Source organism: Trachurus japonicus, chromosome 4 (assembly GCF_045865225.1).
Source record: "Trachurus japonicus isolate A0001 chromosome 4, Traja_1.0".
NCBI lineage: Eukaryota > Metazoa > Chordata > Actinopteri > Carangiformes > Carangidae > Trachurus > Trachurus japonicus.
Genome location: NC_140910.1, coordinates 963,099 through 990,472, shown reverse-complemented (window position 1 = coordinate 990,472; position 27,374 = coordinate 963,099). Strand labels below are relative to the sequence as shown.

Here is a 27,374-nt window from a genome sequence, read left to right as displayed (position 1 = left end):
TTGTTGCAGGCCAGAGGTGATGGCACTGAAGCTCTTTGTTCAGTGCCTCTGAAGGTTTATTTCATGGCTGTATTTGTGACAGCACTACCAAAACAATATCCAAAAATCATAAGTTTCAAATCAGCCAGTAAAATACCAAGGAAGAGATAACATTTCTTCTAAATGTGCTGGTTCTTTATTTAGTTAGAAATTAGTCATACTGAAACATTGCTTCACTAGGAAACAGTTGCACTCAAATCATTCACAGTGCAAATGCTGGCCTGTGGGTTCAATAGGCCAGTCAGCACAAGGCATTTCTTAGGTAGTTTCAAATGATTCCCAACCACAACTAGATCACTTGGTAAATATTACAAGGGTTTTCTTTTAAGTTAAAAAAAAAGATGAGAACTTATACCTCTTATAGTAAAAGTTAGTGAAAAAATTTGAAAATTTAAAATAGCAATTTGTTGAAGTTACCTTTCAATCCGAATTACTACGATGAACTCAATTAAATGCTTTTTGGCTCACTATATTTAGCATGTATTTTATTATTTAACAAATGGCTAAAGTGTATCTACAAGTTGATCGAGGCGTTAATTAATGTGTTTGTCAATGACGTAAACTAGGCCTCTGTAAAACATCAATATAGAGACACGGTAGTATTAGAGAAGGGCTTTGTCTTTCCACCAGTCCGCTCACAGTCACAGCTACAGGTAATATAATGTCGTGTGGGCGCAGTGTAACACTGCCACCTGGCGGCCGCGGGGAGCGCCGACAGCGGGAGGAAGTGGACACGACAGGCCAGAGAGGGAACCGAAGGAAAAGGGCGGAGGAAAGGGAGCCACCGAGGGGATAGAGAAAATGACAAGCCGCCGTGACTTTTAACAGTGGGATAAATTATTACATGTGGTTTTCATTTGGCGGGACTTTTATAGGCACTTGAAGCCACTTTGTCTACGGCGAGAGTCCTATGGCCAGAAGGTAAGCGGGCTGGGTGTGCGGGCTGTAAACACAACAGACGTCGCACTGTGCGTGAAGCTGGAGCTGAAGCTAGCTGGCTGCTGAAGCTAACATCCACACATCCACAGCAAGGTGTACAGCGGCTTGCTAGGCAGCTAGCCCCGTCCAGGCGGATGCTACCACCACACCGCTGCACCTACAGTGACCTGAGAAACGTCGGTGTAATATTCGTAGCAGGTATGAATCGCGTTGTCACCTAGAGGTCTGAAATGGCTTTGCTGCGGTCAGTCAGAGCTGACTGTTTTCCCACCGCTGTCGAAAACCAGGCAGCAGCAACATCATGAAAGAGCGATTGTGTGGAAGAAGTGAGTGCCTGCGTGGCTAAACCTGTGAAGGCTGAGCTGTATCAACACCGAGATGTTCCTTGGGTTAAGGATGTTCCAGCTCACCGGCGGTTAGCCTGTTATCACAGTTTTTACAATCTTATCGTTAACCAGGGCACTGTCAGTTAAACGTGGCAGATGTGTTAGTTTCGCTGCCGTGATGCGTTCACAGGCTGCAGGACTGGCACGCTGCGCCCCGTGTTGGAGGAGCTGTGTCTGTAGCTGGAACAGGCGGATTGATTCATTCTGATATGAAACAATTACCGTGCATGCACATCATCACCCAGGTGGAGGCCATTCCTCTCGGTAGCAAGGTTAGACCGCGGAACTAGAGGGCTGAGGGGCCCCCACAATACCTGACCCCCCCCCATCCCAGGGCTACATGTTCATCAACCCCCCAGGCTCAATAAAAGACTGTTCCTCCTTTGCACATATCCAATGCTGGGGAGGAAGAGGTGTTATTAAGTGAGACTGTGGCTGAATGGGGCCTCAGCCTGGCCTCGACCTGTGCTGTTTGAGCAGCCAAGGCTCAGCTGCCCGTCTTGCACAGTACAGGTTTTGTGGTGCAGCATACTTTTGAGTGTAAGCACACACACATTCATACAGGGCAGACTGTGACATCCTGATGTAGTTACAAATGCTGGACGGGCTCCAGCTGTGCTGCAGTACTGGGTCACCATCCACCCTGAGGGGAAACCAGCACCAGGGGCAGCAAATCAATCAGTTTTCTCTCCTCAAATTATTGATAGGACACAATCAATCTCTCTCTCTCTCTCTCTCTCTGTTCTTCTTTCCTCCCCAACCTGCTGTTATTTACACTTCTCTCTCCAGGTGACCGCTGCCAGCACAGACCGTAACGCCACCACCACCACAGTCGGTCAAGGCCAAGCAGCGCGTTGGGAGGGTGTCTGGTAGGCGCAAGGGCCATGCATCAGGGGTGAGTGGGATTCACAGCGGGGGAAACACACAGCGTCGGGTGAGGAGGCGTTCAGGGCCCGTTGGTGTGGAGATGAAGCTCAAACAGCGCATGGTGGTGCTGTGTGCCGTGCTCCTCCTGCTGGGCCTGGCCAAAATCTTCCTGCTGGATGGAGGCGAAGGATCCGCCGCCAGCCGACGGGATCTCAGAGCGTTCCGCAAGGTCGGGGTACATTCCTCCTCCTACAGGGGTTTATTAACAAGTCGCCCTCTGATTGGGAAGACAAATCAAGTAGTAATTTGTAATATGGTGTTTAGTTCCGGTCTGCCAGAGAACCTCGTCATTACACTCTGTAATTCTGGCTTGTCTCCTCCAGATGGAAGCCGGCCTCTCTCTGTCCCGTGGCGCTCGCCTCACCCACACCCTCCAGTCTCCGTGGGAGATCGCGAGCCAGTGGGTGGGCCCGAGAGAGGTGTACCCCGAGGAGACCCCGGAGCTGGCTGCTGTGCTCACCGCCCTCAGCGCCGCCAGGATAGAACGTGCAGATGTGGGATACAAAGGCACCCAGCTCAAAGCGCTGCTGGTGCTGGACGGGGGGCAGAAGGTGGTGTTCAAACCCAGAAGGTCAGCAGCCTTAAAAAAATCACATCGCTTACTCGTATGCAGTGTTGGGCACGTTACTTTTTAAAAGTAATTAGTTATAGTTATTAGAGATGAAACTAACGATTATTTTCATTATCGATCTGTCGATGTAATCGGTTAATCAATTAGTTGTTTGGTCAATAAAATGTTAAAAAATGTTGAAAAATGTCGATCAGTGTTTCCCAAACCACAAGACGACGTCCTCAAATGTCTTGTTTTGTCCACAAACCAAAGAGAGACTCAGTTTATTGTCATAAAGGAACAAAGAAACCAGAAATATTCATATTTAAGAAGCTGAAATCAGAGAATTTTGACTTTTTTCTTAAAAAACTACTCAAACTGATTATTAGATTATCAAAATAGTTGATGATTAATTTAATAATCGATTATTGTTCAATTAATTGATTTATTGTTGCAGCTCTAATAGTTACTAGTTACTTTCCCCAAAAAGTAACTGAGTTTGTAACTGACTTACGACATTATAAAAGTAATGAATTACCAGGAAAAGTAACTATTGCATTTTATAAAATGCCCAATTAAGTCAAATTACTTGGACCCGTCCCCCCAACTCCCGTTTATCTGGAACTAACCATCTCACTCAGTATTCCTCCGCACTGAGTGAGTTGGATAGTTCCAGATAAATAGCTTTTTTCCTAGATGATTGATTGAACTAGTTGATGAACTGAATAAAATGCGTAGGCTCTATAACTTTCACTTCAACGGGTGTATAACAGGACTTCTGGAGTCAAGTAACGGCAAGTAACAGAAACGGCGTTACATCGGGGGAAACAGTAACTTTTTCGATTAGTCGTTTCTGATAAAAAATAAGGCCGTTATTCCCATCACTGCTTGTCTGTGACGCTTAAGAGCGATTAAGGTTTCTAAGTGTTGCCCTGTCGTCCCTCAGGTACAACAGAGACTATGTGGTAGAAGGTGAGCCGTATGCTGGATATGACAGACACAACGCAGAGGTGGCGGCTTTTCACCTGGACAGGTGTGTAGGCGTCATTATTGTTGTGTCTGATGTTTATGTGATCTGCAGTTATGGTCTTGGTGTCAGGTGTCATTTCCTGTGTCCACTGGGCAGGATCCTGGGCTTCAGGAGAGCACCTCTGGTGGTGGGGCGATACGTCAACCTGCGAACAGAGATCAAACCTGTGGCCACAGACCAGCTGCTGAGCACCTTCCTCATGCAGGGTGAGCATCAGCCCTCTCTCTCTCTTTTGACCTGTCTGTCCACTCTCTGTGTCGTCCTTATCTCAGTTTTCACAGTCTCACTCTCTGTCTCACTCACCTTTCCGGTCTTTTTCTCCATCTTTATCAGTCAGCATACTGCACACGGATGCACATATCCTGTTTGGTAAGGGTGTGGAGCTGTACAGTAAATGCAGTATCAGCACCTCTTTCTTTTCCCTTTATTTATTCAGGGAAGGCCAATTGAGAGCAAGCTCTCTCTTCTAATGATGCCCTGATTACAAACAATTCATCAATACAATATACAATGTATATACAAGGTGTAAACATAAAGCAAGGCAAGGCACAGCATCATAACAACATCATCTGGCCTTAGACCCTCACATCCACTGAGGAAAAACTCTCAAGAAAAAACAGGAGAAAGCTCAGGGTGAGAGACAGAGGAGGGATCCCTCACCTGGGACGGACAGATGTGCAATAGATGTTATATACAGACAAGAAAACAGTTTGTAACATGGAATATAGGAAAGCAGTTAACAAAAACAACAATTTCAATAAGTGCATGTACACTCAGAATGCATGGAATCCATGAATATGCTTGAAGTTATTAAAGGGAGTCAAGGCATCCAGCTGGAGTTGTGACAATAGATTACTCCATTTGAATGGTGCAGAATGCTCAAAGGCAGTTTTTCCTACCTCAGTCTTAATATTTGGGAGTAACTGAATAACTTAAAAGTAAGTATGTTTGTAAGACAAACAGGTAGTTTGTGAAGAAAGGCCTTATAAATAAACAGTAAACAATGTTGTTCTCGTCTCAGAGCCAAGATTGTGCATAGAATTAGACAGGAAATGGTGTAGAAAGTATTACCATGAGATCCTGATAGAAGATCCTTCATCCTACAGCCATCAGGCTTTTTAATTCTCCTGACAATGGTAGATGAGCTGGCAGACAAATGAATTTCCCTTTGGGGATTAAAAAAGTCATTTTTATTCAAATTATTCTTATTGATAGTGACCAAAATTATCACAGATAGGGATGCACATTTAAAAAAAAAATTCTGACCGATAACCGACGCTCGTTAACCAATTATTAACCGTTAACCAATAAGATTACGACGCTGGCACCACGTGTGTATTTAACGGCAAATGGCAAAACGATTTTTATTTTTTTGCTGCTAATTACACATGTGCGCCGCGACAACTGTGCCATAATCCACTGTGCCCCCGTCTCAGACAATCGCGCTCAGGTTAGATCGTCCAATGTCGAACTGTTTTTATACAAAGTGCAGCCAAACACCAGACTGAAGGAACAGCAGAGCTCCTCTGTGGAGCTGCAGGAGAGCTACAGGTGAAGCGGCTGGAGAGCAGCGACGTCCTCTTTATTTATTTTTCATTTTTTTCAGCGCTGTTGTTACAGGTGATTCACATCAATGTCTGTGTAGGCTACATTTATTGTCTGACCTTCCTTCACGGGGGCTGCTGCACATACTGTCAGTCCTCCTGTGTAACTTTTTGCTGTGAAATATGACTAAAGGCACGTGTCGACACGCCCCCATGAGTTGACGACATAAGGAGCTAATAAAAATTAAAAAAAAACGATAGTATTAATCGGTCAAAGTTCTTGTTATCGGTTAACGGTTAAACGGTTAATCATGTGCATCCTTAATCACAGATATCAATTATATCATGGTAGTGGGCTGAAAAGTTCGAAAAATAGACGGCTAATCCACAACCTGAAGTACATTACAGTTGTTGGGGACTAGTAGCAGCTCTTGGTTGGCCTGCTGTATTTGATGGTGGTGTAGACAGACTGTAGAAACACCTGCCAGCTGCCTCGCCACCACACCGGATGGGTGAGGAAACAGCAGCTGCAGCTTTTAAAAAAAAAAAACCCAACAATCACTGGCGAAGCCGCTGTAGCCAGTGAGACGCTCTCTCTCTCTGTCTGGTCTCTGTGGTCGTACAACACTGCTCCCAACAGAAAAAAAACTTCCTGACAGCCTTAAAGGTGACAGCAGGGTTTTTACCAAGTGGTTATAGTGATAATTAAATGTTTGTTGATATAGCCGCCCATTTGGCATTTCTGCTGCGATATGGTGTGAGAGCAGTAACCATCATGTCATCCCAGTACACAGTAGATTTTGGTATGGTTTCTGTCTTTAGCAACCTGTTAAAGACTGATGCAGCTCAACATCCCAAACTCAGGAAATGAGAAGTGAATGATGAACTGAATACAGTATCCCTGCCACAAACACTACAGATGTTCAAGGGAAAGTCCAGCAGTGTTACACTTAAAGGTCGGGTTGTCAGTCATGGGGACTCTACCACTCAACATCTATAGTGTAATGGATTCTGGATGAGTTGTCTGCAGCGTGAGAAAATAACCTCAGATGCTGTCATCAGCTTTGGTCTGGGCCCTGTATTTGAATACTGGAAACCTTTTATGTGTGTTCCAGCCTGAGGCCATGGGCTTTGAGAGACTGGGTATGGACCTTCCCAGACTCTGACAGTAACCTTAGGTGGTGTGATATTATAAAGCTGTGACAATCCCAGTACTGTCAGAGAGCTGCTGATTCAATCTGGGCATCATTTTTGAGTTGGCGAGCTTTCAGAAGGTTAGACAGTATGACAATATGTCTGCCACGAGAAAGTTTTCTATGCGGTTTGTATCATGGTCCGGCTCTCTGTAATATCTGTGGGCATACGGCACTGTAACTGGAATTGTTTCATGTTAGTAGAAGCAGCGCAGTGTTTTTCACTGAATAAACCTCTTTGATTTTAATAATTTCCTGTCAAATCAGTTTTATTTGTACAGTGCCACGTCATGATGTATATTATCTGAAGGCACTTTACATGTTTAGGTCTTGACATTAAGGGGAGAAGTGCCGTTTTATTACAACCTGGACCTTATTTCTGGCATAAAATCTGGTGGTTTACTCACCCTTATAACTTGGTGTCATTAGGAATTCTTTTGGACAATATTTAGATCCATTCCAGAGCCGTGGGAGTGATTGGGACACTGAGATGAAGCCTCTAAATGACACATTATTGGTGAAATGAACAAGTTTTGCAATCGATAATGTGTTAGTAAGATTTTGTTGATGATTCACCGGTGCTGTTCCCCTTTGAGTTTCCTGTTATCATCATCCAGGGTCTGTAGATTGACCCACTGACCTCTGAACTGGATAATGTCATCTCTGAGTGCCGGCTCATTCACTCTGCCTCTTTGTCATTTTTATAACTATAATACCCCTGGACTTGCAGAAGCTATTGTTGTGTATATTATTGGTAATAAACCAATTTAAAAAAGGCTCATTCACTCTGCGACAGTCGTCTTTTTTTTCCACTTCTGGACAGAACAGACATGTCCTACGATTTTCAGCCACTGTAAAGGGTAGGCTAAATATAATCATAGAAGGCTGAACATCACAGGACATGTCTGTTCTTGAGGGGACAATATCTGACAGTACAGCAATCAAGATGCCCCCCACCCACCCCCACCCTGGTACAGGCCTTTGCCACCTTGGTCTCAAAAAGTTCCAGGGAAAACCCTGCATTAAAGGGATAGTAGCATTTTTTTAAAGTGGGGTTGTATGATCTACAAATAGCCCCTAAGTACTTTAATTGCAGTAGCAGACTCTCTGCATTCCTCCTGTTAGCAACGCCAGCCCATAGCCCTGCCCAGAGATTTACAACATACAGTGTTGTGAATGGACCCAAAGAAACAGCCTATTTACGCGGCCTAAAAGAGGTTTTACGTGAAAAAAATACACAGTTCCAAATAAAAACTGTGTTTTTCCTGCACTTTGAAGGGCTGGAAAAAATTATATTATAGCGAACAATGGAACTGTGTATTTTTTTCACGTAAAACCTCTTTTAGGCCGCGAAAATAGGCTGTTTCTTTGGGTCCATTCACAACAATGTATGCTGTAAATCTCTGGGCAGGGCTATGGGCTGGCGTTGCTAACGGGAGGAGTGCAGAGAGTCTTCTACTGCAATTCAAGTACTTAGGGGCTATCTGTAGATCATACAACCCCACTTTTAAAAAATGCTACTATCCCTTTAAGTAGTACAATATAAAGAGAGGGAGAGACCTCAGGACATCATCCATAACTCACTGACCATTTGTACAACTGTCATGGATCTTGGTAGAAATCGCACTGCATTTGGAGCTCAACCCATCAACATATCAAAACAAGTACTAAACACTAAACGACCAAACTGGAAAGCAAAGCCCTGTCAACTGAAAGTTAATGCTTGCTTTCGCTTTTTTTTTTGAGAGAGAGAAAGATATTAAATGAACACCACAGAAACACAGTGGATATAAAGCGTTTACACCCCCCTGTTAAAATGCCAGGCTTTTACAATCAATAAAACATAAAGTTCAAGACAACGGTATATCAGTGACCCATCTGTGCACTTCCATTGAAAGACAAAGTGAATTCTTTAGTGGTGAATAAAGTACTTTTATATACCCTCTTATAACACACCTACTATTAATCAAGTGGCCCCCTAAAGAAACCTCAGCTGCCCCTGTACAGTAGGATTTACCTGTGGTTCAGGCAGACTTGCCAATCAGGTGATTCAGGAGTATTCCTGTTGGGCTAGTGAGTCATTTAATCTGACAACATAAGGACATAAGGAACTTGTCATTGTAGTGGAAGACAAAATTGAGTTTGGTACTCAAACATCAAAGCAGCATCTTTTTGTTTGTGGTTTTTTATCATTCATTTTGAACAAAAGGTTTATTAATACATTTAGAATTAGAAATAATAATAAATAACTAGGGCTGACCCAAAAAAAATGTATATGAATATGAATATGATCGATTTTATGTCCACGAATAATCGATTATCTAAATATGGTAATCGGGACAGCCCTAGAAATAACACAGGGAATAAACCATGGGGGAGTGTGTATGATCAGGGATCCATTTTCATGTGTTCCCTCCTTTTTCCTTTCTTCCGCTCTCCCCAGGTAATAACACATGTTTCTATGGCAAGTGTTACTACTGTCGGGAGAGTGAGCCAGCGTGTGCAGAGGGAGAGATAATGGAGGGATCGTTAACACTTTGGCTACCGGACGTGTGGCCGCTGCAGAAACACAGACATCCCTGGGGTCGCACATACAGAGAGGGGAAACTGGCCAGGTTGGTGCTGACACTGACATACAGTTCTTTTTATCAGCTGACGTGTTTGATACTTATCAGAAGGAAATGGAAATGTTGTGTAAGTGTTGAGGGTTAACTTTTTTCCATCGTTGGAGGTAAGGTTAAAACTGACCTGTTGTTTCCTTCTATTAAAGTGCAGTGACGATCCGCCTACTCCCACCAACTTTATTCTGAGAAATGCCTCCTTGGGTGGAAATGACATTAAGCTGACAAATTTATGGCTGCAACCTGTTGCACTTAACACTAGCTCCAAACGTAGTTCATTATTTATAAAGCATTCTTCCTACACTGATAGTCATTTGTTTGTAATTCATATACTTATAAATATTTAACTTTTGGTTTTAAAAGCTTATCTATAATGAAACATCTATTAACACACTCAGTAACCAGTACTGTATGTCTAAATCAATAATTGCATAGATGTACATCTAAAGAATCATTTACTCACACTTTCTAAATGATGCTATGAATGACTTTTTGGAATTAATTCTCTTTGATTTGTAAAGGCTGAATTAATAATTTATAAATATAATTAAAGACAATAAAGATGTGCTTATTAATTTAGAGTTAAACATGTATTATGGTTACTTATACTTATTAGTGTCAGGGTCGAAGAATGATTTATAAACTATGAATCAAGTATTTAGTCAATAAGAATAAATGACCAATGCTTGATACAGTGTAGCTATCATAAAGTGTTAGCCCACTCACATTTACAATAATGAGCAAGATTTAAAAAAAATAATAATAATAGTAATTATAGCTGCTGCGCAGCGATGGGTCGGGTCTGGGCTATTTTTTTCTGCAAATTTAGGCAAATTCTGAGCAACAAACAGGAGAATAGCAAGACAGGACAGTATACTGGTAGTGTTCATTTTGCACCAGTTGAGGATTGAACCCACAACTTCTAGAACCAAAGACCATTGTCTATCGCACTGAGCTAATTGGCAAGTGGCAGTTTCACAGTGGCTTCACAAAATGAGCAAGCCATTCACTGTCGTGCAGGCAGATTTGAAATCACTGTAAAAAGAAAAATCTGTTTTTGAGGTAAAATTCTGATATATTTGTCAAACATCATCTACTATGACTCTAAGATTTTGTAAATATGTTTCACAAAGACCATCTGGTATTTTGACGTGTTAGCATCAACTCCCTTGTTGGGTCTTGAACCCACATCCTCTGACACCAAGACCCAGCTCCTAACTCACTGTGCTAATTGTCTGGAAGTGAGACCTGCTGTGTGACTTCTAAAATAGACTCAGGGAGTCAGAGGCCAGGCAGCTGTTGTCATGGCAGATTTCAAAAATGGTCAAAATGTCACAAATTGTGTTTCTAAACAAAAATCTGATAATACATAAAATGCATCTAGACAGCATGGAAATGTTGGTGATTTGTCTTAATGATAAGTGTTTTGCTTCACAAGAGAAAATCTGATGTTTAAAAATGTCACTCTTATATTGACTACAGTTGTTCCCATGAGAGCAGATTTCAAAAATGTTCTCAAAAATTCAGTTTTTGAGATAAAATTCTGATATTTGCTAAACTTCATCGACCACGACTTCAAAATATTCTCCGTTTTTTTCAGGAAGATTGAAAATGTATTTAGCAAGAATTTGATAGTATATGTTTACAGTACTGTTTACAGTCAAACGTTTTCATGCACTGTAGGCTCAATTTTTTGATTAATCAAAAATCTGAGAAACAAGTTTTGTGGAGGACAGTCTGAAAATGCTCTCCAGCAAGTTTGGTGACGATTGAGCAAAAATTGTGGGAGGAGATACAGTTTAAAAGTTTTACAGTTATTGAAAAAAACAAAGTGATGGACTTCATAATTTGTAATGAGTTTAAGACAAGTGGACAAACGTTTCAGCAGTATTGGGGCGACATTTCCATTTCCCAGAATGTAAACTGAGAACTGAGGTCTGACTAATTCACAGATTTTTTCATCCCACTGTGGTACACCAATAATATATATTTGAGTGTGTGTAATCATGACCTGAGCCACAGAAACCAAGTTAGCACGTCCTTGCAGAAGCTCATGTTAGGTTGTAGGTTCTGGCTCTGGCTCAGGCCGTCTCTGATGAAGGTGTTGGCACTCTGTTGTGAGACGAGACCATGGTCTTATTTCACATGCCTCCTCTTAACAGTTTTTCAGCCTGTGTGGGCTCTACAATTAACACATTATATGTTCTTTTGACACGAAAACTACGGAGCCCCAGATATGACATGCGGAAAAAAAATAATAATTTGTGGCCACGAAATACTAATTTTTGGCCACAAAATATTAATTTGTTCCCACAAAATACTAATTTGTGGCCACGAAATAGGTATAACGTGCACACGAAATACAAAAACATACTAGTATATTATTCCTGGACAGCTGGGCAAGCAAATCGAGCAAACTCTGGACCGGGCGGATCTCTCCAGTTACGGTCAGGTTAAGGTGTGTGTGTGGGGGGGTTGCGGATCCGTTGGGGCTCCACTCCGGTGTGACACCGGCACAGTGGCTTGCAGTGGCAGTGCTTCCACCGGCTGCGAATATCAGACTAAACAAAAATAAGGCTATAACGAAGTGTGTACACAGAATACTACTGTACTACTGGCGCTCGATTTGCTCATCCAGCTGTCCAGGAGTACGTTAGTATTTTGTGCGCACGTTATATCTATTTCGTGGGAACGAATTTGTATTTCGTGGGAACTAATTAGTAATTCGTGGCCACAAATTAGTATTTCGTGGGAACTAATTAGTAATTTGTGGCCACAAATTATTATTTTTTTCCCGCAAGTCATATCTGGGGCTCCGTAGAATACATACATTTAACACGTTTAAAATGTGTTAAATGTATGTATTCGGACAGTACATGTTAACTGCTAAATGTTTTCACACTGTTTGTCAAAACAGAAAACCTCATGCACTAAACTGAACCCAAGGGCTGGAGTGAACAGCAGTTCACTTTGTAATACGGCGGCGTATGAGTTTCGCTTTTACCGTGCCCTGCTGTCATGCTGTCATGCATGCGCGCTTCTCTCTCTCTCTCTCTCTCTCTCTCTCTCTCTCTCTCTCTCTCTCTCTCTCTCTCTCTCTCTCTCTCTCTCTCTCTCTCTCTCTCTCTCTCTCTCTCTCTCTCTCTCTCTCTCTCTCTCTCTCTCTCTCTCTCTCTGTGTGTGAGGGCTAATAATGGAGAAAGAGATCAATGAACCGAAAGCCGAAAAATCTATTCATGGCGGACGTAATTTATTTGTGGCATATCAGTGAACACCTCGTCGGGCTGTGACATACAGTAACAGGGCTGGCGTCGGCAGCCTAGTCACAGCCACAACACCAGCTAAACGTGTTTCCTCAAATTTGAGGCGGAGTGGCCACCCTGTTAACCACAGAGATTTTGTGTGCGGTCATATGACTACCTGGCTCCGTCTGTTTGGACGTCGCCAGTGGCTGCATTTGATTGGTGAAACACTGTCATTTGACAGAGTATCTGTTGGAAGCAGCAAGCCAAGCGGCTTCATTAAAACAAAACAAACAGATTGCGCATTGGATCAATAAAAAAAGTAGCGAGTATGTGTGTGTGTAAAATCGGCAAGAAAACAAAACATCGCCGGTCGTCCTTCCAATCGCCGATAGACAGTTGGATCGCCAATTGGCACAACCCTAGCTATGATACAGATGTTTCTTTTTCTGCAGTAATTTTCAGTTGCTTTACTGTAGTCGTTTTGTCAATCAGAACAAAGCTGCTCTGAGAAAAGAAACAAAATATCTGCATTTACTAAACCCAACAAAAGCAAAAATGTAGAGAGGTTTAAAGGAAACTACAGCACAAAAGTCAAGTTACGAACCATACAGTATTCTGTTGATTGTAAAACAGCAGATCTGAGACATGTGAAGTGATTCAGTTTGTGTTATTCCATCAGTTGGCAGTGTTTTTATGACACAACATGTGTTAGTGTTTTGGTAGATTTGGTGAATTGAGATTTTGAGCATTAAAGGTATTCAGAAAGGAAAATTGAATTTGAGCAATAACACATCTATAAGATGATGGAGCCCAAATTTTCGAGTAAATCCGGGACGAAAATGGGGTTTTTATAAAATAGTTTTTTTACACCCATTGGATAATGCAGGCACACGAACTATGCGTCACGTTGCTCACGATTCATCAGCCACTTCTATAGAATCCGTCATCCGTCAATTAAATGTCTGACTGAGACACACACACACACAAGCTCAGTCTCGCCCCAAACATTGAATGTTCCGCCCGCTCGATAACGACCAATCAAATTTATGCAACAACTTGTGGAAACTCATAGAAGGAGGTGCGACAAACAGGACAAATGGCCATTTCTGAACATCTTTAAACTGTTTTGTGTGTTTTAGGTGTAATGTGCCGTGTGTTAACAGTTTTTTAAAAAAGTGTTAAAGTATTGACAGATGGGTCATAGATCATAAAAAACTGTAAATGGTTCACATGGTTTCATCTCAATAAATGTTCTACACTAATTCTAATGTATGGCATCTAATAATATGATGTCATATTATAGTCCAGGCAATTTACCTCATTTTGGACCCAAAAATAGAACTAATTGTCACAGAAGGTTTTTCACCATACATCATTTCTATGAGGTGTCTAGAACAACATACTAAAAGTCCTAAGAAATCCTAGTTGGGGAAATATGTTTAATTTGCATCATTATTTACTGTATAAAGTCTATGGTGCCGACAACAATACACCCCAATGGGGCTATTTTTTTCCTTTACTCCTATCACAATGAAACTTTACATGATGAAAGTATCCATGAAATGTAACATTTTATGTATTACAAGTTTCTTGGAAAATTAATTTGAATATGCAAATGAGCAATACACTAATGGAATATGCCCAAAATACACCCAAATAGGCTTATTTTCTTCCTTTACTCCTACCACAATCACACTTCACACAATAAAAGTATACATGAAAAGTAACATTTCTGTATTTCAAGTTTCTTGGAAAATTAATTTTATATATGTAAATGAGCTCAACACTAATTGACTTATGGTCAAGAAGCCATAAAGCCGCAAGCAGCAAAAACAGGAGCCAAATAACTTAGTTCTTAGTCCCGCTCATATGTTGTTGAACATAACAGCATATTTAATATAACATCACATACAGTCGTTCAAACGACTTTGATGAATTCTGACTTTCTTCTGATGTTCTCTGTAAACTGGGAGGGAAGTCGTTAGGTAAGGCTTGTTCGCTAATAAAAAAAAAAGAATTTAGAAAGCAACTGGAGACAAGACTGTGCAATTAATTCTTAAGGTCAATATAGGTCTTTTAAGTGGCAAGTGACATGTGTGTATGCATAAGTCAAGTGTGGCAAGTGACAGCACTCAGTGCATAGGTTAACTTATTGAATGGACATGAATGTGTTAGTTATTTGGCCCCTGTTGCTGCTTGTGGCTTCATGGCTTCTTGACCATAAGTCAATTAGTGTTGAGCTCATTTACATATTTAAAATTAATTTTCCAAGAAACTTGAAATACAGAAACGTTACTTTTCATGTATACTTTTATTGTGTGAAGTGTGATTGTGGTAGGAGTAAAGGAAGAAAATGAGTCTTTTCGGGTGTATTTTGGCCATACAGTATTCCATTAGTGTATTGCTCATTTGCATATTCAAATTCATTTTCCAAGAAACTTGTAATACAAAAAATGTTACTTTTAATGTCTATTTTCATTGTGTAAAGTTTCATTGTGATAGGAGTAGAGGGAAAAAATAGCCCCATTGGGGTGTATTGTTGTCAGCACCATAGACTTTATACAGTAAATAATGATGCGAATTAAACATATTTCTCCAACTAGGATTTCTTAGGACTTTTAGTATGTTGTTCTAGACACCTCATAGAAATGATGTATGGTGAAAAACCTTCTGTGACAATTAGTCTGTCGTAAAACGCTATTTTGCTTGGACTATTATAGTAGTTTATCATTCAGAGGGGCTGCCAGACTGGTGCTTTTTCCTTTATACCTGCAGGGCTACAGGACACTGTTACACACACACACACACACACACTGATCAGACTTCACATATCAAATGATGTAAGAGTATTAAAATATGCAAGATAGGATGCTGGAACTGTGGACTAATGAAGCTGAACTTTGCTGACTCTGTCAAACTGACTTGTGTTCAATGCACTTCTGTTACGTGTCTGAATTAGATGTGGTGACACCAGACAGTCAAACACACGGCAGCAGCCTGAGAGCACTTGGTCTGATTGTCATGGATTTGTTTGAAATCTCCAGATGGGAGTATGATGAGAGTTACTGCGAGGCCGTGAAGAAGATGCCTCCATACGATGCAGGACCAAGGCTGCTGGACGTCATAGACACCGCCATATTTGATTATCTCATCGGGAATGCTGATCGACATCACTATGAGAGTTTCCAGGACGACGGCGGTGCCAGCATGCTCATTCTGCTCGACAATGCAAAGAGGTGAGTGATGAGCTGAAGGACTTTTAATTTCTTTGGTTTTCTTTCCGGAAGCAGCTGCCGTTTTCATTAAAGTCCAGCTGGGATAACCACCAGTTGTGAGGGCGTTTGATCTATATTTGTTTGGGATTTCTTTTCTATGATTTTTCAATCTTTCATGTTCCCGCACCATTTTAAGGGTTGCCAACCCAATTTGTTGTGCAATAAACCTGTGAATATTCTCATTTGTCCAGGTCATCGTTATCCCAAAGAAATTTAAACCAAACGCCCTGACAACAATGTCCACATCCTGGACAGAGAGGACAGGTGGTTTGAAAGAGGAGTAAAAGAAGCCATCTATGTAAAAGTAGAGAAACCATCCCTAAACAGAGGAGGAGGTCTCAGACACCATCTATCTATCTATCTATCTATCTATCTATCTATCTATCTATCTATCTATCTATCTATCTATCTATCCATCTATCCATCTATCCATCTATCCATCTATCCATCTATCCATCTATCCATCTATCCATCTATCCATCTATCCATCTATCCATCTATCCATCTATCCATCTATCCGGGTCTCCACACCAGATAGTTGGACCAGTCCCAGCCTGGTCAGATGCGAGCATGAACTGAGGAAGCCTCTTGGATGAGAGGTGAATTATGTATTATGTTTAATCACTATGCTGGTGGTCATTTTGCTTAACAATTGTAGAGGTCGATTCAGCGCGGTAGTTCCAGCGAAAGCCGAGTGGCAGACTGGAACACACCGTGCAGCAGATTAATGTATCGTTGTCTGATCAATTACATCAACAACATGGAAACCCTGCTCTGTCCATGAATGTGTGTTTGTGAGCCGGTAACGTGTGGACATCCAGTGGAATATGAACAAACAGCGCTACAGTGCGAGGCTGTAAAAAACTGACAGGGTTCTGACAGTCATCACTGCTGCATCGGTGCATTTTTACAGTTAAACATTATAAGGGTGCGATTACCTTCATTTCAGCTCTCTGAAGGGCTAAGATGCTTTGTGAATAACTTTTATCTTTACAAGGTCCTAGTCTTAACTTTAAGAAGAATTTTCTTAGAATTTGAGGAATTCTAAGAATGTCCTTCAAATTAGTCTAAGGATTCTTTGTGAATACAGGCTCAGATCTTTTTTTCTGTCCCTCACACAGATGAAAAAACCGTCTGTTCTATTCATTGGAATCCCACTTTAATTAAATCGGCCTCATGATAGGTCCCTGGGGGGAGCAGGGGGATTTTAGCGGAAACATCTGCTCATTATACAGACATTATGTTTTGGCTCAAAAGCAGAGTCTAAGAAGATCTGTCTGATAATTTCTAAGAAGTTCACTTTCTCATATTTGAAACCAAATTTTCATTTTCAGATTTCTGCTTGTGTTGACAGTTTCTGCCATTCTCAGCTTTTTTAAGAACCCACTTGTTGCCACTGAAACCACATGAATGCAGATTCTCTGATCAAAATCAGTGGAAACTTCTCTGCCTGCACGATTGCTGTTTTTCCAACCGAAACACTCACATCATCATCATCAAGTATAAGTTCTATGTATGTCATGACAGAAAGTGAAATTTCACTGTGGATCATGTTGTAAATTGAACATACAGTACTTCCTGTGTTCAGATAACAATTTCTCCTGCAGCTTAAAGAATGTATAATAGGGGGATTTCCTGGTTTTCTGCATTAATTGGTTACTAGATAATATCTGATCTTCATCTAAGTAAGGGGTGCAGACAAACGCAATGTGCCTATGATAATATCTCACGAAGAATTTCATATGTATTCAACACAATCCAATAAATATTCATAGGGCAAAAGGAAAACTCCCTTTATAGCAATAAGAAACTTCAAACAGGAGCCGTTGGGATGTTGTTTAGGTGTTGGTATGCAGTGCCTTCTCACACAGTAGGGGAGAGCCTGGTCGAAAGTAAAAAAGCAATTTTCTCCGAGCCAATACAAGTCTTGCATGTCTAACTTTATCAACATGTACATTAGGGCTATTCAAATGGTGTCCCGTGGGCCACATCCAGCCCAGAAGCAATACCCGAGTGGCCCGGCTTGTGGTTGAGCCAAAAAACAAAACACATTTTTGCGAGAATGGTTCAAAATTCCTACTATAGTTCAGAACATGAATGCAACACTCAAAGCCGCCCACAACGCAGCGTGTAGTTTTCAAAGTTACCGATAGAACCGAGGCTAAAGGCCCCCACATACTCGGGCGTACATGACTCCGCGGACGTCCGAGCGTACTTGAGGCAGACTCAGTGCGGACCCAAAGCTGACGTCCGCGTACGCCACACAATAGACTACTCGGCGAGAAATCTTCACATCGACCTGTTTTTAATGTGACACCGTACGCCCGACTATGAAACCTCAAACGTCCGCGGACAGTGCGCACGGAGTCCGGAGCTGGGTCTCCGTCAGTCAGTGAGAGTCTCTCTCCATCCGCCGAGACCGACGGACGTCACACTCCACGGCGGGCAGCTGTGGCACGACACTGTGTTTCTCGAGACGATAGGTCCCGGGCTGCAAACAAGTGGGGCAGCTGCCCTAGTCCAGTCACGCCACGCTCTTTTATTTGCATTTTTTTTTTTAGGGAAATTAAGTAACCAATCATGTAAAATGCAACGACATAAATACTTATGCAACTTAAAGCAGAAGTAAGTGGTCCGGTCGTTTTCGCTAATGCTGCGTTCCAGGCAGGCTTTTGAAATCGTAAATTACAGCTTCAAGTCACAACTTACGACTTTGTAGCGTTCCAGGCAACCCACTCGTGTTTTTCCGACCTGTTTTACTGGTGAAAGTCACTATAACGGCCACTCGTAACTTCCGACCGGTGAACTTGTACCAGATCGAACTGGTACCACTTCACGGTCGGAAAAATACGAGTTTCCTTGAACGCACCATAACAGTCCTCGTCCCTACGTCGCCACATTCACGGCGTTCCTTGGCTGCACACACAGCCCTGCATGCCGTTCTCTCTCCTCATTGGATAAAAACTGTAGGATACGATAAATGTTTTCTCCTCGGCTCAGAGCAGAGCAGAGTGACTGACAGACCCGTGTTTCAGTCCAAACACTCTATGTAAGTGATTGCTGTCGGAAGATATAACTATTTAAGACTTATATTAACACAAATATATCACTTACTTCTGCTTTAACTAGCTTTTTAAAGGAGTAATCAGTAATTTGAATACTTTCCCAGCGTAATTTTCCCCAAACTGCTTGATCTTTGTTTTTCACCATGCATATTCATTATATTTGAGAATCTTCGTTCTTGTATCTGTAATTTTTTGAGACTAGTGATTTGCATAATCTGTAGACCTCAGTGGAAACGCAGCAGTGGACCTCAGGAACCTTTTAGTTCCTAAAAAAAGTAATCCAGGAACTTTTGGTGGAACAGCACCACATATTCAAGACCCCCTCCCATGAAAATCGTGTTTTTCGTGCTTTTCACATGTTCCTGTGGCATTTTTCTTGTGTTAGAGCACATATCAGCAGAAAAGGAAGTGCAAAATTGCATTTCAGGTGTTTTTCTGCCTTCAAATTGCTGTGAACCAATGGCAGACGCAAACTGGCAGTTTCAGGGAGACTGGAGCTGACGTGTCACAGCTCCAGGGGAGGGCACTAGTGCTACAAGCTCCCGCCCCGCTCTGCATCTGGATCAGAGGTGAAAGGCTTGGCAGCTCGGTGGAGCTGTCAAATTATAACAGGTATAGCTCACCTAGTAGAGCAGCTTGCACTGTGAGCGAGGACTATGTTCCAGTCTGGGATCGAATCCCAGTGTGCAGTTTTATGCTAAACGCGCTGAATCTGTAATTGTACAATGTCCAGCTGTCAGCAAGCAGGGGGTGGGGTGCAAGGAGGTGGCTGGGCGGGTGCAGAGCAGCGCAGTCTCCGCCCACCCTCCAGAGGTGCATTGCTAATATGCATTGCTAATGAGCTGGTTTTAAAATGACCAAAAAGGGTTGCGGGAGGGGGACTTTAACAACTCAACTCCAACTCAAAAAGTAAAAAAAAAAACAGTCTTTTGAAGTCTTTTACTGACATATTCTCTTTTTTCCAGCTGTGTCGATCTGTTTTTAGTAATACTGGGTTTTAAAAAATGCAGCTCATTTGTCATTACCTCCTGCTTATTGACTGCTGAAAATGTCTGGCCCATCTTAAGGTCTCGGTATTAAAATCTGGCCCAGCTGAATTTGTAATTGAATAGCCCTGGGGCCTCATTTATCATTGTGGATACACCTTTTTCCCCCGTTTTGTGCGTACACACTTTTCTCGCCAAATTTGGGCTCTATCAAGCCAAAACCTGGCATTCTGACCATGGCGGATTTACACCCTTTTTGAAGAACAGGAGGAATTGGCGACGCCGCTGAGAGAACTGCAGTGTGCGAGGGAGGGAGGAGAGAGCGACTGAGACCGAGTTGAGCTGTAACTGTGTAGTGGAAAGGGGCAAAGTAGGCCAAATGGTAACTGGTAGTGGAAACCCTGCTTTAAATCTAAAAAATAAAAAAAAATTTTCTGGGATAAAGGGGCAGATTAAATACAATTATTCTTCTTTCTGTTATGTTTCATTTAGACTTGGGAGTTTTTTGTTTGTATTGTAGCCTATTTCAATGCAAGATGATTTTTCTGTTCTGATTTTGCTTGATATTGCCGTGTATCTCGCTTTCAGAGAAATCTCGCTCTCCGTCTGTTGTCTTCACCATCTTCCACTGACGTCACTCCACAAATTTCCAGAGCGCACATTTTTTGGCTTTTTGCCTTTATTCGATAGTCCACAGTAGAGATAGACAGGAAAGGGGGAGGCAGAGAGAGGGGGAATGACATGCAGGAAAGGGCTGCTCGACGCGGGATTCTAACCGAGGACTGTAGCCTCTACATGGCTACTTAATATGCACGTGCTGATTTGCATTGACCATATGTTGTGTTTGGGTGTATAGAGGGCGGAATATGAAGCCTGTTCACATCCGCACTTTTCTTGGGTCCGGTGTGATTTATCAAAGGAAATTGCAGAGAGTTGTGCGTACGCACAGTTTGATAGATCAGAAAAGGGTGTAAATATTTTGGGTGTATGCTTTTTGACGTGCGTGAAAATTTTGAAGCACAACAATTCACACTGTAATTTAGAGAAAAGAGCAGGATTTTTTAAGTATATTTTTTGGCTTTTATGCCTTTATTTGATAGCACATAGTGAGATAGACAGGAAAGGGGGAGGCAGAGAGAGGGGGAATGACATGCAGGAAAGGTCTGCCCGACGTGGGATTCGAACCGCACACACACCGCCCCAAAAAAGAGCAGGAATTTAAAGAAAAGCAGCGTGTTAATGAGCTGATCTGCAAAGGTTTAAAAAAATCCAAATGAGCATCATTGACCGTTCGTTCTAAAAATGAGATTTAATGTATTTTTAAATAAGATAAAGGTCACAATATGTTTGTAATCACATATTAACAAGGGCATTGTCAGACATTTAAAAAAAAAACATGAACAATTCCAGTTTTTACTGTCGTGTAACCTTTGACCCACCACCCTGTTACTGTCGTCGCCGCTGTACGAGACGAAAGTAACAAAGTACAGCTTATCTTCAAAGTCAAATTACACTGACGTCATTTCACATTTTTACAAAATGACAGTTGGTATAGTGTGTGTGTGTGTGTGTGTGGTGTGTGTGTGTGTGTGTGTGTGTGTGTGTGTGTGTGTGTGTGTGTGTGTGTGTGTGTGTGTGTGTGTGTGTGTGTGTGTGTGTGTGTGTGTGTGTGTGTGTGTGTGTGTGTGTCTCTGGGAGTGACAGACAGGCTATATAAATGCTACACATGAGGAAAACTGTTTGTTTTCTCTTGTTACTGGTGTGTTAGTCAGGGATCCACGCACTGTAGCAATCACACAAGCCTAAATAGAGAATGCAATATTCCACATCATAAGCTGACAACACCAAGCTCAGAGCAAATGAGAGAACAGGGAGGAAACAGCAAAGAGCTCAGTAGCTACTGAATGCCACAACAGAGACACACACGACTGTTAGGGAAACAGAATCAGATCCATCCTAAGACAACCACCTCATGACAACAACAACTTTACCTCACTGTCTGAGGCTCAGTGTGGCAGTACCGGGTGTCAGAGTCCAGCTTCTCCGGCCGTAGTTTCACAGCACAGCGAGGTCAAGCTCAGAGAATGACTGGAGCTTTGTATCGATCCGGTGATCACACTGTAAAAACATCTGGTCCACCTGAGTGCCCTCGATCAGTTAAACAATTAGTTAGTGTTAGCTGGATCAGCTAGATCCAGCGTGAGCTAAGAGAGTTTCCTCTGAGAGAGCCAGTTGGTGCCAACTATGTACAGGTTAGCTTGAGGAGCGGAGCCATGGGCAGAGCAGCTTGGTAACAGGCCAAACCGCTGGCCTACACCACCTGGTCTACACAGATTATGAGGTGGTGAATGCAATCAGAAAGATGAGCATGGCAAATAACATTTTATAAATTATATTTTATAACAATGATTAAAAAAAAAATGGATTCAATTTTTTTTTTTTTTTTTCTGCTTTTTTTTTCTTATCTTTCCTCCCATTTTCCGAGGCCCCCCTAGTGCCCCCTGGCGGCCCCCACTTTGAAAACCACTGTTCTAACCCACCGACAGGCCAGTATCTAGCCTCAGATCCTGGGCTCAGGCCCCTCTGGCTGTTCCACAATCAACTTTAACAACTCACTTTTTGCTCTGATGGAATGTGTATTGTTTTTCCAAAAATCAATATTACATTTAAGTTCAATTTTGTTGATTGCAGATCGTCTGAATTGTTAAAACACCACCAAGATATGAAAAGTTATTCACAATTCATTTCTTTAGTAATTGACAGTAAAGAAGTCCTAACTACATCAGCAGAGGAAGGCTTTAACCCATTCTCGCCGCGGTTGAATGAATTTCACAAAATGATATCCTATTAATAAAATTAAAATAATACTGGTGGCCAGTTGTTCAAAAATCACTGCAAACAGACCTGGGAGAGGTCTGCTTTAATGGTTTCCATGAGACATTGCAAAAGGATGTGAAGGGTGAGTTGTTTTGGTGAGCACTGATTGAGGAAGTCGGACCCAGTACTCAACTCAACTATTGGCTATTCACACACATTAGCAAGAGTTCAAAATGCATCGACAATATGAGTAAAAAGAAAGTGTTTGACTCATTAGAAGAGTTCATCAGACTGTGCGTAAACTGCTGTCGTAACCACCACACTAACTCTGCTCACTTCTGGGCAGCTGAAAGAGGAACTCTCTCCGACTTCCAGTTTCCTCCTGTGTTTGTTGTAACTTGTTTCCTCCTTTGTGTTTATTTTTGTTCTTTAGCTTTGGGAACGCAGCTCTGGATGAACGAAGCATCCTCGCGCCACTCTACCAGTGCTGCATGTGAGTACTCTTGTGGCTGAGGAGGTAAAGCGGGTCGACAGTGGTTCAATCCCCAGCTCCTCCAGTCCGCACGTCAAAGCACCTTTGCCACTGATCACATCACTCATCACATCAGTGTGTGGATGTGTCTGAATGGTTGGACATAATGTGCAACATACAGTACTGTGCAAAGGGTTTAGGCACCACCAGTGAAGGGAAGATGCTTTTAAAAGTAATGCCACGAAAAGTCTTCATTCATCGATTAACTTCATACAAAGTTCAGTCAACAGAAGAAACCTAAAGCAGAACCCAGTTTGTCAGCATCAACGGATCATACGTCACCATAGTCTCAAATTCCACTGCTACGCTGATGCCACTCAGCTATATCTCAGCACCTCACCAACTGCTCATTTCCCCCCACAGTCTCTGGTCAACTGCCTTCATTCATTCATTCATTCATAACGGGAAAAAAAAAAAAACAGCTCCCGGTTGTTGAAGCATCTTGGAGAACATGCCATAGTTCCTGTGTGGATTTCAGCTGTCTCACTAACCGTGTTTCCATCCACATGTTTTTATTCACATTAAGCAATATGGAATAATATGGAAACAGGAAAATTCACCAGCTCCCAGAACTGTTTAAAGCTCTGCCATTCACAAACCACCTCCGCTGTCTGTAGGATTTAACACGCACTGCATCTGCATCAAAGCGGTGTTTAGATGAGAGGCATGTGGCATCAGAAGCACCAGCCTATAGTCTATAACTTGTGCAACAGCCTATTTACCAACCTAACTTGACTGGCGTGTGTATGGCTCAGTGGTTTCCAGGCAACGACTACAGCAGCTGGTCACACAATAGTTGGTTAAAGATGCAGGATGGATGTTCTTGTGTTTTGCAATTTAGTACAAAGAATGAAACACCTTAAACTGAAGAAAACAATTTGATACTGCAGTATGATCCCAAAACAGCACATGATTACATCATTACACACAGCTTTTTGTTCAGTTTAAAAGGCTGAGATGGAAAGGCATTTGAACCGTCATTATTCACATTAATATTTTTATGGATCTTCAGATAATTGGATCGACAAGTGGATGTTAAACATGGTCAGTGCCTTCTGTCTCTTCATGTCATCCCAGACTGATAAATGTGGGGCCACTGTGTGTAGATAAAGGTGCAGTGTGAATGGATGAATGTGACTGTAGTCAAGTGCTTTGTATGGTCCTGGAGACTAGAAAGACAAATGTGAATCCGTTCACCATTACTCAAAAAACTGTTCAACCTTTATTTCCTTCTCATGTTGCTCATTTTTCCCATCATGCCTCACTGGTTTCCTCTCTGCCAGGGTCCGTGTGTCCACGTGGAACCGGCTGAACCTGCTGAGAAGCGGAGCTCTGAGTTCAGCCATGCGCCAGGCTCTGGCCTTCGACCCCATCCACCCCGTCCTGGCCGAACCACACCTCGCAGCCTTGGACAGGCGTCTCTCTGGAGTCATAGCAACGGTCAAACAGTGCATGGAGGCGCAGGGCCCCGACAGCACCCTCATAGAGGACCGAATGAACCTGCCGCATCCCTAGATACACGGGGGAGGAGAAATCGGCAAAATCAGCAGCAACCAGGACTTGACTCCCTGAGCCTGGAGACGAGCAGAGGGACATGGGACATGGAAGGAGGTGGAGGAGCAAACTGATGTTAAAAAGAAAGAGGTGGATCAGCTGGGTGGAACATAAACCACCATGCATTTCCTCTGCTCTTGTTCCTTCCTTGTTTGTCATGCCAACAAGACTGGTACTGAAAACAGAATCACTGGACTCAAAGTGTTGGAACTCCGCCACGTTCCAGCGATTCAAAAAAACAAGCAAACAAACTTTGACTCAGGACTGTTATGCACTAGAGGACAGTATCTGCTGTAAGAACCTCTCCATCTACTACTACTGGTTGTGACCACACTCCTGCCACCTGCAGGCTCCTCCCTCCTCCTTTTCTCTTCTTAGGATTCAGCTGAGAGGAAAAGATGGAGTGTGGACAGATGCAGATGTGATGTCAGAGCAGGAGCACAGGTTAAAATGAGCCACCAACATCTGGAAGAAAGACACTGTACAGCTGTGTTGCAGCTGTTCGGAGAACCATAGTCTAAGAAACTCTGAAATTGCTTTTTAGACCTTTTTTTTTTTTCCTTGAAACTAAAATTTAACTTTGACTGAAAAAAAAGAATCTCAGTTGTGCTCTACCCCGTCAGTATGTACATGTTTAACTAAGTAGTGACATCCAAGAAAAAATATACATTTGTGGATAATAATATTAAGCTTGCGTGTGTGCGTGCCTGTGGGCGACTGTCTGTGCGTGTGTGTGATTGTGTGTGTAAGCGTGCCATATTGTGCCGGATATAAGAAAGCTACTGACATGACAGACTTGAAATGGGAAACACGGAGATCAGGTGTGTGGGTTCATCTTCAGCATTAAACTATGATCTATTTGATGGTGGTTCTCACTGGGCCTCCCTTTCTTCCATTCATTCAGCAGCAGCTGTGAGGACAGCTGTACAACACAGCTGCTGGAAGGGACTTTCACTGAAATCTGACTTTGTAGAGTTACTCAGATTATCTTTTTTGGATATGATCCAAACAAATCATATCTGGAACACACTGGTTGTAGGTTATGATAATTCGTTTTAATTTTCATCTGTCCTCGTCTCATTTTCTGTAAAGGTTTGTTTTCAATTTTCCAAATTTGAATCATCTCTCATTCAGTTTGAAATTCAGTTCCTATATCAGGCAGCAGGAACTCTTTAGTCACCAACGACTGACTCCATGTCAGTGGGATTATACCTCAGCCTCAAAAAACAGAATCAGTGACAGATATTAGAGGTCGGGGGTATTTGTGTTAAACAGATATGTTTATATAAATATTCCTACTGAAAGCACCGTACACGCTGCTTTGAGGAGGTGTTTTCAGTTGTGGTTTGCACACCTGTTGCAACATCCAGCCGTGGTCTGATCCCCCGCTGTGTTGGAGAACATTTAGAGCAGCTGACTGCTAGCAGACACAACACCACGCGTGTGTGTATGTGACGCTGACGTTCAACCTTTCACCTTAAGAAAATTCAGTGTTGCTTTTTGCTTACTTGTCTCACATCATCATATTCTTCACATCATCAGACTGCAGAAGGTTTGTGAGGATGTGCGTGGGCTGCTGCTGATTTTACACTTCCCTCATCTTTCTGCTGTTCTGTTCTGGCGACTAACATGTGTTGAAAATGCGACCTGCAGCTGGTCCAGTCAGAGAAAGAAGACTAAATCCTCCTCAGTCTGATGATAAGTCCGAATTCCCAGAGTGATTTTTTTTTTACTGAGATGAAAGTGTGTTAACAGTTCTTCTGGTGATGGATTTCCCCACTTCACCATGTGCTTGTTACCGATCGTTTGTCACCATAGGAGTGTATCCTTATCACTTGACTTTTTTTTTTTTTACAGTGGCAGGGTGCCATCATGCACACCCTCGTTCTCTCGGCTCAGAGTGAGCTCTGTTGTGTTTGTACACCCACAGAGGGGGAAATGTCATTGTGAAACCATGCGCCCCCCCCTTTTCCCACATGCAGATGTTCGCTCAGCTGCCTGCTTGTTGGTGCTGTCACATCCAGTCTCTGTGGTGATGTGTGTAACACCTCAGATGATTTAGGACAGCTGTTTCGTTTGAGCTCAGCAGGTGTTTTTGTTGGGACGCACAGCAAAACACTGAAACTCTTGAGTTTTTTTTTCTTGTTTGTAATTTAATTTAATTTAATTCAGTTTATTTGATAGGGACAATGCAGGTTAACATAGTAACACTTCCACTCGTTACAAACAAGTCAATGTGACTGATGTTCTGCATACAGAGATTATAGCTAATGCTAGTTTCCAACTCCCGTCCCTAGTTAGGCTTTTAGTAGAAAAAAAAGAAGGTAAGAAGAAAGACATCAAAATTACATACAACACTATAAAATGTACAATACATCTAAAATCATACCAAGTCATGACACATTAAAAATGCATACAGTTCTGATTTTGTTTCAGCCAGATTTTAACCTTTGTATTAAAAATTCTAATGTCTCGGGTTAGTTTTATTTCGGTCGGTAGTGAATTCCACATCTGAGAACCCTTTATAGAGAAGGCTGATTGCCCAAAGGAGGTCTTACGGCGTGAGATTTTACAGTTGCCACTTGCCGTACCTCTGGTGATCCTATCACTATTTTGTCTTCTAAAATGACTACACAGCACATCTGGAGCCAAGTTCTGCAAACATTTAAAA

At 42.2% G+C, this 27,374-nt stretch overlaps 1 protein-coding gene across 1 annotated transcript; it reads left to right on the top strand.

Moving 5' to 3' along the window:
- Positions 1-777: 777 nt before the first annotated feature.
- On the top strand, positions 778-25,571 carry fam20b (FAM20B glycosaminoglycan xylosylkinase). The gene is made up of 9 exons (XM_085773203.1): positions 778-960; positions 2,154-2,460; positions 2,615-2,862; positions 3,788-3,874; positions 3,968-4,077; positions 9,052-9,223; positions 15,519-15,710; positions 23,051-23,110; positions 24,433-25,571. Exons 2-9 carry the CDS (start codon positions 2,332-2,334, stop codon positions 24,662-24,664), a joined length of 1,230 nt encoding a protein of 409 aa, XP_085629329.1. The 5' UTR covers positions 778-960; positions 2,154-2,331; the 3' UTR covers positions 24,665-25,571.
- The last annotated feature ends 1,803 nt before the right edge of the window (positions 25,572-27,374 follow it).

Excerpts from the sequence above, each read along its gene's own strand:
- fam20b (XM_085773203.1), top strand. The coding sequence starts at position 2,332 with ATGAAGCTCAAACAGCGCATGGTGGTGCTGTGTGCCGTGCTCCTCCTG. Across the intron at positions 2,461-2,614 it reads ATCTCAGAGCGTTCCGCAAG|ATGGAAGCCGGCCTCTCTCT; the intron begins GTCGGGGTACAT and ends TGTCTCCTCCAG. Across the intron at positions 9,224-15,518 it reads AGAGAGGGGAAACTGGCCAG|ATGGGAGTATGATGAGAGTT; the intron begins GTTGGTGCTGAC and ends TGAAATCTCCAG.